General features: G+C 39.4%; 1 protein-coding gene across 1 annotated transcript in view; it reads right to left on the bottom strand.

Annotated features, from left to right (window-relative positions):
* COL25A1 (collagen type XXV alpha 1 chain) overlaps nucleotides 1-13,323 on the bottom strand; it is a 457,778-nt gene that overhangs the window by 52,775 nt on the left and 391,680 nt on the right. The window contains exons 16-18 of the mRNA XM_056116824.1: nucleotides 13,051-13,083; nucleotides 12,629-12,664; nucleotides 6,992-7,036 (exon numbers count right to left, since the gene is read on the bottom strand). Coding sequence (XP_055972799.1) covers nucleotides 6,992-7,036; nucleotides 12,629-12,664; nucleotides 13,051-13,083 — 114 coding nt within the window. The remainder of the gene's footprint in view (nucleotides 1-6,991; nucleotides 7,037-12,628; nucleotides 12,665-13,050; nucleotides 13,084-13,323) is intronic.

The following is a 13,323-nucleotide window of genomic DNA, read 5'->3' as shown; positions in this document are numbered from 1 at the left end:
AGTGTGTGCAAGGCAGTGCTACTACCTCTCTGACTCCAAGTCCTCATTGCACCCAAACGTTCTCTTACTGACTTTATAGTCAGTATTTGGACTCACGCTCCTCTCTGCATTCTTTCATGAAATGGTAACACGTACATGGAGATATGAAGTAAATATCACAACGTAGCTCTAAGAATGTGGGTACTAACCACTGTGAGATAAAAGGAGAATGGCACAACAAATTTTTGACTGAAGCCATTTTTGCTCAATTCATTTGTAATTTCTTGCTCGAGCGGGCCCAGTAACGTCTCCATTGGAGACTTTGTTGTTACTGTGTTTGGCATATCGAATACGTCACGGGGAGCTTGCCAGGCTCTGCCGTGCGGGCGAGATACTCTCGGTAGCTTGCTGGGCTCTCCGAGAGGGGCGGAGGAATCGAACTCGGGTCGGCCATGTTGGCTGCGTGCAAGGCAAACACCCTACCACTGTGCTATTGCTCCAGCCCTGTAATTTCTTAAAAAAATTAAAAAAAACAACATTGAGAGATTTTCAATCCCATGTATTCTGGCTGATTGACAGCAAAGAAGTATAAGATCAAAATGATGCAAACGATTACCATCTTTGTTATCAGAAAAAAGATCAAAAACTGGTCAGCCTCCCCTATGGTCCCCAAGCATCATCAGTGATTCCTGAGTATAGAGTCAGGAGTAAGCTCGGAGCAACACTGCATGTGCAGCCCCCCAAACAATAACAATAACAATAATAAAACAAAACAGATATGAAAGTTTTTCAGGTGACTTTATCCTCCCGAAAGTCTTAGGAAAATTCACCAAACACTCTTCCGTCAAATTTATATAAAGAATGTTCTTTGTATAGAGGGAAGAATCTACAATGCTTCCATGGGGTCATTAGTCAAGGTAATAAATGAAGGGACAGCTTCATTCATATAGAACTGGTTTGCCAGGTGTCTCCCGACAACTTCCAGAACTTTCCAACTGCTAATATAATGGTGTCCAGAAAGTTCTAACTGATTAACTCTTGCCCATAGTAAAACCTTTGGCTTTTCATTTGTTACCATTTGTTTTTTTTAATGTCATTATCAATTAAAGGAGTAAAAGATATTATTTTCTTAACCTGTCTGAAACCCCTCTGAAATGCCAGCTTAAAGCTCGTCATGTTTTCCATGATATTTATTACCTTCAAGCAGATCCAATTTTCATTGCCCAAAAGTAGTACAACAGAATTTGAAAAATATGTGCTGATTTGCCTGGGTGCTAAAAACATCACCAATAATTTTGATTAATGTTTCTTGACACCGAATGCATTGGCCATACAATATTCTTCTTGCTTAAAGGCTAATTAGAATTCAAGTCAGCATGATACCTGCTTTTGAGGATTACAGCAAAAACATTTGTTGTAATAAGAACCTCCAGGCAGACAGTTTTGGTAATGATTGATTTGTAAAATTATTGAGGGGGGAAAAAAGAATGAGAAAGCAGAGTCTGTCCTTAAAACATATATTCCCCCTAAGGATCAAATCTCAGTATAAATTAAAACATCTTAGTGGTTATGATGAAAATGAACTACAATAGCAGGTTTATTATAACCTGGAAAACATACCTTTCTGATTTCTTTTTTTTCCCTAACAGGATTACATCATGAAAGCATCCAGTGTATTTACTGGAGGTTTCATTATGGCTGCTACAAGTTTCTGATTTCTGGTTGTATGAGTTTTCAAATTAAACTCAAATTTATTCAACCGCTCATTCGTACTTTGCACAAGCAGGAAATAATTATTACGGACAATAACACAATGCTATTCTTTTAACCAGTATTTCTTCCTTTTTTTTCTTTTAAGAATTCATTTCACATCCTGTGTTACTTCCTAAAACATCTTTCTTCTGCCTTTAAAGAATGTGAGTTGATATTTTTAAGGAAGGAGCCTCATCTCCGGAAACATTTCTATTAGATTTCAGAGCACTACACTTGATTTCAAGAACTGCCAAAGTTAAATGTTTCTGCCACCTGTACAAGCAGATCTTTATGTGATGTCATGTCAATAACGATTTTATAACATGAGGTATAAAGGATTAGCCACTATCTTATAACCTTCCAATCTAGAAGTTCTTATCTGAATGTCAAATTTTCACTCATGTGGAAACCAGAGCAAAAATATCAGGTTCTGAAAGCAGATACATTATAAAAATTTCTCTGTCATAGAAATGGTGTTTTTATTTCTGATGTGATATAATTTTTGCTGTATTATGTGTCTACTGTATTAATTTTACTGTTATATATTCTTCCAATTTATTCTCAATTTATCTGATGAGATAAATTGGCAGTCTATAGAGTGGAGGAGAGAAAGAGAAAAGGAAGAAAAGCTATATTTATAAAAAAAATGGTTGGTTAAGCACCACTGAGGGGAGCCTTGAGAATTTCCGTTATTCCATGATGACTTTTCCTGTGAGTCAAGAAGTCAGAACAAACCACATTTGCCACCTAGAGCCTTGTGTTTGCTCATCTCCGCTCCTTGAAAGGGGGAGAGTGACGTCACATTTGAAGAGAATGGACCTGATCTTACTGCTCTTTTATTCTTTTCCTTTTTTGGTTTCTGAGCCATACCTGACTGTGCTCAGGGGTTCCTCCTGGCTCTGTACTCAAGGGTCACCCCTGTCAGTACTTGGGGGACCAGCGGGGATGCTGGGGATTGAACTCAGGTCAGCTCATGATTTCTTGTCTCTTAAAGGTAACATTTACTCATCCCTCTGAAGGAGTTTTCAGAACTTACATCTATTATTTGGGAGCATCAAGACAGATTTGTGTCCCATAGTTAAAATCACCCCCTCAATGAAAGGTACTAAGACAACAGGTATGTGAACATTATGAGCACTTCAAAAGAAAGAAGTAACAATGGCTAAAATTTATTTTTTATTTTTTTTATTATTAGTGAAACAATGGCTAAAATTTATACGGAATTTGCTAACTGCTCAGCAACATTTTAGGGGATCCACATATATTGATTCATTAATTCATCTCCAGACACTGTTCTCTGCTTGGTCCAAGATTGAGTCTTGGTTTATAAGATCAGGACCCAGAGAGACTGTGTAATTTGTCTGGAGTGACCACTGGTGAAAGGGAGGACCAGAACCTGCATTCCTGCATCTGGTTCCAGGGTCAGTTGTCTCAATGACCACCTCCTCATGCTTCATTAATGGGGTGATATGATCATCAAGGGGAAAAGTCACTGTCCTGTAACTGTCCTCCCATTGTTCATCAATTTGCTCGAGCAGGCCCAGTAACATCTCCATCGTGAGACTTGTTACTGTATTTGGCATACTGAATACATCATGGGTAGCTTGCCAGGCTTAGCCGTGCGGGTGAGATACTCTTGGTAGCTTGCCAGGCTCTCCGAGAGGGGCAGAAGAATCAAACTCTAGTCGACCAGGTCAGCCGCATGCGAGACAAGTTCTCTACCTACTATGCTATCACTCCAGCCAAATAGTGTGAAAAGAAAAGTTAAAAGAAAAGGAACTTTGCACCTGACTCTTCTATGTAGTATCAGAAAGGCTAGTTAAAATACATTTTATAAAGAGTAAAACCATGCTTGAAGGCTTGTTTATAAAAATAATTTTCTGGGCTCAAATCTTTTTCCAGAAGATCAATGTCTGCATGGTACATTGTGCATAATTTGATTTTCCCAGTTGAACATCTTGACACTATATGAACCATGAATGCATGAAATAGGAATTCCAAATGTCTTCCACATGGGAAGAGGACGTTTGAATACTTGTACAGGAAGCACAGAGAGGTTGGAATTAAGTATGCCTGTGCTCTAGTGACTTAAACTCTGTATGCCCAGGACCTGAGCACTCCTCTCTGACTGGGACCTAGAGGCGACAGAGAGATGAGCCTGCTGTCTGTATTTAGACGCTTCACTCACTTCCTGAGAGCTGAGGAAGGCATTTGGATGCTCATTAAGTTTCCAGCCATTCTCCGAGAGCAACAGGTGGGGAATCAAAGCTGCTCTGGTATGTCATGGCTGGTTTCCTCAAGGGATAGGATAAGACCGATGGCATCTGCACGCTCTCTGGAGAACAGGCAGATAAGAAGGAGATGAATAGCAACAGGAAGTATTTCCAAAGCATAAACAAACACAGGAGCCCAGGAAGATTATGACTAATGTTCAAGCTACCTCACGGTCTATGGATATTCGTCAAATCCACACGTGGCCATTTAATCTTTTAAATATTGCTACTCATTCAGATGACAGTCACAGCTCACTATCTTATGGTTGGTCCCCTAAGAGAAGCAAGGTAGATGAAAAGGACAAAAGTCATCTCAGGGTAATAAAGCTGTGTCACTTACACAGAACTTTTTCTTTCTTTCTTTCTTTCTTTCTTTCTTTCTTTCTTTCTTTCTTTCTTTCTTTCTTTCTTTCTTTTTTGCTTTTTGGGTCACACCCAGCAATGCTCTGGGGTTACTCCTGGCTCTGCACTCAGGAATTGCACTCAGGAATTGCACTCTGCACTCCTGGCAGTACTTGGGGAACCATAAAGGATGCTGAGGATTCAACTCAGGTTGGCCGCATGCAAGGCAAATGCCCTACCCACTGTACTATCACTCCAGTCCCTACACAGAACTTTTAACTCCACACTTACACATCTCCTTTGACAACTAAAATCCATGACTTAAATCATCTCCTTTACAAAATTATTTATAAAGAGCACCTTCTACTGTATGAGGACAGAAAACCACTGACACCTTGAATTCAAGCAAGAAGAAACCTTATTAAATAAAAAATAGACTCTGATTTAAATTATTACCCAAAATTACTTGATAAACATATGGCAAAAAGTGTCCCTAGTCAAAAGTGCTTGTCAGCGGATTGTTTTCTGTCATTCTAAATACCATTCAGAGCCAGGAAAACCAAGGGAAAGAGCTATCCTACCACCTCAAAGCAAGACATCTGGCGAATCCCAAAAGCCCTAGAAAGAAAAGTATTTATTGGAGGTGGCAAATCACCAGCATCCATCCCAGTCTGAAAAGTTCAAAACAGTCATACAGGTCCACATTGCTAAGGACATGGTACGGGAGGGTTTTCCTGGTGGAGGACACACAGGAATAGAAAAGATAACGGTAACAAATACTAGTCCCTGAAATTGCTTTGTGTTCGTTGGTTTTGTAGAGAAAAAGCCCAGTACTTCACCTTTCTAGACTCGCTTCCACGCAGAAGGGACCCAGCACCTGCAGACTGCTCTGAGATCCCTGCACTATGCTGACCTGGCCTGGTGGGGCTCCAAGTCCCCAGCTCCCACAGTGCTCTTCTTGGAAAGGATCATGTGCAGTATACAGAGAAACCCATATGAATAAATGAACTAACTAAAATGATATTAGACTTTGGGACTGTAATACTGATCAGTGGTTATAGAGGAAGGAGTCTTAACATCCCCATAAATCTAACATTCAGGCAGCTGGGTAGTACTGGTGTGTGTGTGTGTGTGTGTGTGTGTGTGTATAAATCAGGACAAACTCACTGGTCTTGATTTAATTGTAATGCCATGACATTTCAACTAAAAAAATTCTCCTTCTCAATGACTCCTCCTTGTTTCTCATGCTACCAGGTTTTTTTGAATTAACACTGAATACAGTTTTCTTATATTGATTAAAATATGATGATCTTCCAATCAGTGATAAATTCTGTAGTGGTTAAACTGAAAAAACTACTAAGAATTATCTAGGATATGAAATCCTATAGTTTAACGGTGATGTTTACCAAATAGCAACTGATAAAGAAATCACTTTGCCTCTCCAGTTACTTACTGTCAGAGTGAACCCAAAAACTCAAATGTCTATTGAAAAGACATATTGAATTAAAAGACCATATCTGCTAATCTGGAAACAAAGGCCATGAACCAAGATTTCTGAGTGTCAGCTCAGAAGACAAAGCTTTCCTGTATGCCCATTTTATCAAATACTTCATAAAATATTCCATATATTACCTTATGATGTCTGTGGGCACAGTAATTTAACATAATCTAATACTATATTTCTCTCATTTTTGCAGGGGTTCTACCCAGCAGCCTACAGGGGACCATGTGATGTCAGAGTTTGAACCGGGATCAGTCATGTGCAAGACAAGCACCTTAACCCCAATACTTATGTGGCCCCTAAAACCATATTTTTCTTATTGCATTTTCAACACAACTTTCGTTAAACAATGTATATACAGCATTTGCATGCCTCACAGGAACACTAATAAAGAATGGTGTAAGGCTCTCTGGAGAACGATTCAAAATCACCTAAGGTGAGAATGATGTCAGGAACGTTTTACTTACATATTTTTACTCTGTCCAGTAGTTCTATAATTAAAAGAAAAACTTTAGAGTACTCCAACAGGGGGAGAAGAAAGACAAACCTGGCCATCTGCCATGTGAATATTTTCAACAATTAAAAAAATAAATGCTTCTTAACATTGTTAGATTGAAAGCAAGGCTTAAAAGTGAAACTTTAAACAAGTGTTTCAAAAAGATATAGGATGCGCATGGAGATAGCATATAGGTCATATATTTATTAACAGGAGTGGTACTTTGCAGTGAGAATTACTGACAGGAAGGGGAAACATTTTTGAGGGATTATTGTAGTGAATGAATCACAAAAACAGCTGCCCGAATGTTAGATTTATGGGGAGGTTAAGACTCCCATTCTAGTCAAAATCAGATAGGATTTAATGAATACAATTTAAATGTGAAGGCAGACATCCTAGATTTTAAAGAGTTCCTGTCACCTTGGATGCAGGAGCATTGATGTTTATGTAAGGGGGACAGCAGTGACAAACCTATCAAGACAAACCTGCTTCTTTTCTCATGAAAAAAATTCTAACTAATGGAGACGGTGGATCCTATGGAAGAACAGCATGGTATTCTTAGTTTTCATTTTCTCCTGTGTGCCTTTGAGTCTTGTGACTCTCACAAACATTACCAGGTGAAGCTGAGACTGTCAGTGTGGTATTTACCTTTATCCCCGGAAGTCCAGGAAGCCCAGGAAGCCCGGGTTCACCCTACACAGGAAAATCACAGCATTATAGAGCGATATTCACCCGTCACATGACCTGGACAAAAATATGGCGCACGGGCCTAGCCGATGGCTTGTGGCACAGACATAAAGACCAGCCAGTTTCATGAAGTTGGATGAGATTGTACAGCTCAGTCAACTCTTGATTCAGGGACCAGTTGACTAGCAGATATTTTGAAAGAATTTTCTTCTTCACAGCTCATTGCTCGCTGGCATCTCTGCCAGAAGGTAAAGACGAGTATGTGGAGAAGAGACTCCTACATTTTTATTACTTTCCTGCAATGCAGATCTTTGCTGAAATAAAAATTATGCAAAAGTTCTGCATAAAGCATCCTCTTCCGATGCTCTCTTACCTCGGACAATCAAGAGTTGGCTGTCTGAACAGATGGCCACAACAAAATAATGTACATGAAAAGTCTTGCTTACTTCAAAGTTTAGTAAAAATTCTTTTCCATTCCTGAATGATGCGGAGATAAATGTGTGGTTAAGATTAAGCTTAACTCCAGCCTGTGCTTCTGACAATTGTTCAGTCTGGGTGACTGGCTTAACGGTCAGGCTAATGGGATGATGCAGCTGTTCCTGAATCCAGGTTTAAGATTAAGGGGTGCGTTTTTGGTGAGCCCACTGGAGTTGAACTCAGGCCTCACATTTCATAGTACTGTCTACTTTATTTTAGGTACAAAGTGCACTGCCAAGGTTGCCTTTACTCCATCAGTTCCTGATTTCCAATAGTGAAGCACAGAGGAATTGTTGGAGAACAGGCAAGTCCATCCTGAGGTGGACCGAGGGGCGTTGTTTGAAGGTGAAAGGCCGTGACGGTGGGCCAGAAGACGTACAGAGCCTTCCAGTCACAGCACATGTGTGAGAGGGCACTTTCTTTCACCTCAATGCTATCACTACCCAGCGCTAAGGAAAATCGACTAGGAAAAGCAGACAGATCAACTTGAATAAGATTACTTGCAGTTCCAAGGATCCATCTGGGGTGATGACAAAATGGCTTCAGATGCTATTTATTAAGTTGTACATGAGACACAGAAAGGGTGATGGCCTTTGTGACATTTAAGGCTAAAGGTGTTTTCAGGAATGCAAAAGAAAACAAGTCTACCTGAAGCCATAAAGAGAGAGTTTGCTTATGCACAGCGAGACTAAAATGAAATTAAGCCAGAAAGGAAAAGATGATTATTTAAAAATTAGGTATTCTATTCAAAGAATATTTCTCAAAGAGGATTAAACTTTACACAGACATGATACATTTGATTATCCATTTTCTTTCCCTTCTGCCCTTAATAGAGAAATTTAAGAAGATCCAGTGAAAAAGGACTTGCAATCATATTTATTCTCTTGTTATTTATTTATTTAGAGAGGATAAAGTCCTCACAAATAGTAAATTGCAGCACAATTGCAGACAACCAATAAAAGTAAACGTATAGGTGATAAATCTACCATTTTGTATAGTTCCAGCAGAATACCTCACTGTGCCCCATTCGTACCTCCCCTCCCCGACTCAGAACATCCTATTTGAAACATATGTGGAAGCAGAGGCCAAACATTGCTTCCCAGCTAGAGGTTCACCACACCCTTCCCTCCCACAAAATTAAAGGGATTGTACACATACTTGAAAGAAAGATATTTATGTACACATGCTCACAGTGACACACGCCCATGGCTTCTAACAATGAGACAGATGTAGGAGACGTTAGGAAATGTTTTGCTGTGGATTGAGTACTCACAGACACTCGGACATGTGGCTGTGCCTGACGTGTATGTACAGAGACGAATATGGTCATACGTGCTTTGGTTTTGTTTCTTTTGGACCTTAACCTGGTGGTACTCAGCTGGCTACTCCCAGCTCTGAGCTCAGGGATCACTTTCAGGAATTCACATTTTAGAGGCTTGGCTTTTGATAAATTTGACCTTTCCGAATTTATAAGCTAGCCTAACGGAAGGTGATAAAATATTTAATTTTACCCTTTGTAGAGAATCTTTGAACATCATCAAGAAAACATTTCTTTCCATCTAAATTCTCTTTCATTAGACCATGCGGACCTTGCTTCCAATTAAGAAAGTTTTTGAGGCCATATCTCTAGTCTTTTTTTCTTTCTTTCTTTCTTTCTTTCTTTCTTTCTTTCTTTCTTTCTTTCCTTCTCCTTCCTTCCTTCCTTCCTTCCTTCCTTCCTTCCTTCCTTCCTTCCTTCCTTCTTCCTTTCTTCCTTCTTTCTTCCTTCCTTTCTTCCTTTCTTTTTCTTTTCTTTTCTTTTTTTTTGGTCAACACCCAGCCATAGTCAGGGTTTAACTCCTTGCAGGGTTAGGTAGAAAAAACTATATATGGTGGGGACCAAGCCCAGACTGGCTGCATGCAAGACCAGCCCTGTAACTCCAGTACTATTTCTCTAGCACCCATGTCATTCTTGCCTGATCCTAGATTCAGGAGCTTCTCAGAGCCGAGTCCTGGGATATAGATGGCTCAAGGTCAAATCTGGATCATAATTAAAAATGGATTTCTTATTCTATTTAAATAACATTTGTCTAAGTAGATAAACTTTATATTGCTGCATTAAACTTTTTATTTTCTTTCCCTTTCATTTTTTGTGGATTTGTTTTTCGGGGTCATACCTGGCAATGCTCAAGGGTTAGTCTTGGTTCTGCATTTAGGAATTACTCCTGAAGGTGCTTGAGGGATCATATGAGATTCCAGGAATTGAACCCAGGTTGGACACATGCAAGGCAAGTGCCTTGACCACTGTACTATTTCTCTAGCCCCAATTCCCTCTCACTCTCTGAGTAAAGTCTGCTGTCAAAGTACCAGCTGTGCCCCATGTCCCTGTGACAGTGGCCTGAACTTTTGGAGAAAGTTCAGTCCAGTGGGGGAATCAAGGCTTTTTGTTGTGGGTTGGTTTGCTTTTGTTTAGGGGCCATACTCAGCAATGCTCAGGGCATACTCATTTTATCACTTACTACTGTTGAGTTTTAACAAGGGAAAAAAAGAAACTCACCATAATTAAATCCTTCCTATATTACAAATGTTATTCCAAGTAGCTACTTTGAAAAACTGGAAAATCCAAGGCAGTGGAAAGCTATCAATGAAAACTTCATTCTCCCACGTGACCCTCTAGTGTCTGCGAAGTTGTGAACATATGAGTTCAACAACCAAGGAACCCACAACACAATTGTGCAAGAATGAGAACAACACTACGGAAGATAATCTGAATTGATTCTGGGCCCAGCTCTGTTTGTTATTTTCTAATCTAAGTAAGCAGCAAGCATGGAAATACTCTACTTTTAAATCAATGTTGGGGTAAGTATTGCCAAATCCAGATATTAGACAAAGGAAGTCATAAATATTGTGAGAAATTGAGGTTACATCAAAGGGTAGAAGCTGGCCTAAATATTAATGAAAAAGATACTACAGGGCACATATTCATTCAGATAGGTTGCAAGCTTTTAATGACCCCGCCCCTTCTCTCAATATAATTTAAAGCAGGTTTCTAGTATAATACAAAGGACATTCAAGTCCCCATATGTAAACCTATAAATTTCAAAAAAAGGACCTAAATTGCATTTATAAATAATCATTTAAGGAAATGCTTTATTATGCATTTGAGAACCAATTTGAATTTTCCACTCTAAACAGTAGAACGTATGTGAGATATAGTTTCCTTCCTTTTCCTCCCTCTCTCCCTCCCTTCCTTCCTGTGCTCAGGGCCCAGGGACTGAACCAGGCCTCTAGCATGCCACACATGTGCTAAGTCAATGCAAGTTTCTAATTCAATGCCATTGCAGATATTTTATTCACTACATCATAGATTTGGAGAACAGCTTAGATATTTGTCTTTGGTTTTTAAGACATAGGGCCCTAAAATTGTACCATCTGAGAAGACAAATTGTTTTAACACATAAAGTAAACCTTGAATTTCTGAGGATGTGATTAACTTTCAATTTCTAATGTATAGAATCTACAGGAAATCAGAGAATTTAATAGCAATGCCTGCGGAATTCTGCTGGGATTTTTGGAAAAGTCTCAATTTTATCTAAAATTGGGTCTGATTCTTGCTTTTAAGAAAAGAATTTTTGTGTAATGCCAGGTTGAATCTCAATGCTTCATACACTCCTACATGCAAGCAAGGCATGTGCTTTACCACCAAGTCACCTTCTTGGTCCCAGAAAAATCCTCTGTGTGTGTGTGTGTGTGTATTTGAAAGAGAGAGAGAGAGAGAGAGAGAGAGAGAGAGAGAGAGAGAGAGAGAAAGAGAGAGACAGAGACAGAGAGAGACAGAGACAGAGAGAGACAGAGAGAGACAGAAAGAAAGGGAAAGAAGGATATGAGTATGTGTGTGTGTATGAGAGAGAGAGAAAGAGAGAGAGAGAGAGAGAGAGAGAGAGAGAGAGAGAGATTGGGCCATACCCAGTTATGCTCAGAGCTTATTCCTGGTTCTGTGCTCAGGAATGACTCTGGGTGATGCTGAGGGAACCAGATGTGTTGCTGAGTTTAGGAAATTCTATTTTTAAATTGGAGAAATGTTAAAGAAACATGAAAAATGTTCTCAAAAATTACTGTAATCCTAGGTGTTTAAAACAAAGGTCTAACCATCTTGTTGATTTCAACCACCACAAGATGTTCTTTTACTATGTCTTAAGATTCCTCAAAGCACTACACTGGGACTAGTCTCTTTCCCTCTAAGCTCATAAGGTGAATTCTCCCTTCCTATTCATATATTTTTCTAAAACACTTTGCCATTTTTGTCTGGCTACTGCTAGAAGGGAGAGTTATCATCTTTAGAGATTTAACCTAATATGAAATTCTTATTTATTTGTTAGTGACACGACATCTGTCACCTAACATCTGGCTACTGGACATTAGTATCAGATGTTCAGAAATAAGCTACTAACTGTGATTCCCTGCTTCAGATTAAAATGAGAATATGAATCTAAACACAGTCACTTTATATCCTTAATTTATCACAGAAGAGAAGCACAGATTATTAAAAAATTAATGTGTGTTATATCTGTATATATAACAGTTTGCTAAAGTGGTCTGGCTATTGTAGCTAATTAAAACTGAATTTGGCGAATCTCTGTCTAATATAAGTTTTGAGTGCAGGGGTAGAAATGACTCACACAAAAATGATGTGGCTCACACAAAATGATGCAATTCACACAAAAATGATGCATGGGGAAGTATCTGCAGTGAAAAGCAAATGAAGGTACTTTCATACTGTCCACCATCCCATTCTGAGCTGGTTTAGTAAATATTTCTTTCTCATGAAAGACAGAAACATGCAGAGAATCTTTATACATGCAAGGTAAACTGTTGGCATTTCAACCCAATGACCCAACAAATCCTTGTTAGTCACAAACGGCCAAGTCCTCATGGGCCAGTTCACAAAACCTCCTTTGACAGAGTATGTTTACACTTGACTGCCGTCATCTCATCAAACTTTTAAAAATGCAAAACTAGAAAACTACATGCAAAGTATGAACTAGCATCTCTCTGCACTTCTGTTCTTACATTACACAGAAGAGGGCTCATGCAAACAGGTGAATGCGACACAGCACAAAGAACATGAAAGGCCGAGATTACCTTTTGCCCTGGCCGACCAGATTCTCCGGGTTCTCCCTGACCAAAAAGAACCAAATAAGAAAGGATGGTCTTCAGAATGCATCAAAGTTTCCTTAATCACATCTGTCCACTCAGTTCTGTTCTTTGACACTCTTTAGACATGACACTTGTCTAAAGCAGCAAATCACTTGTTGCTGTAAATATACCCGAGACTCACATACAAATCTACATTTCTAGACAACCGATCAGAGAGAGAAGACTTCAGGTTTAGACCTTATCAGGTCTCCAAGCAGACACTCTCAGGTTGTTTGGAGTGGTTCATGGAAGAATAGGGACAGAGTCATAAACATCAGTCACAGGTGGTGAAGGGAAGAGAAAGCAGAGATTTTAAAAACCCCCAAAACTCAGTCCTGTTGTGCAGATATTTGCAAGGTGACAGTTACCTTAATTCCTGCGGCAGATGATCCAGGGTCACCCTAAAAATGAAAAACATGAGATTATTCCACAAGTCATGGAAATAGGCATCGTAGGAAACACATAGCTACTTCAGAGCACTGCGTGACTAACGGGTCAAATGTGCTCCTGAAGGCTTCCTCTCAGTACATCAGCTGCTAACATGACAACAGTTTCTAAGACCGACGATGCCTGTCTGGAAAACATGGGTTCTCATTGATGGAGGAGAACAGAAGGATGACATTCCTTAGAAGAACTGTGAA

Source organism: Sorex fumeus, unplaced genomic scaffold (assembly GCF_029834395.1).
Source record: "Sorex fumeus unplaced genomic scaffold, SorFum_2.1 ptg000033l, whole genome shotgun sequence".
NCBI lineage: Eukaryota > Metazoa > Chordata > Mammalia > Eulipotyphla > Soricidae > Sorex > Sorex fumeus.
Note: the sequence above shows the minus strand (reverse complement) of the source record. Positions and strands in the feature narration are given on the sequence as shown.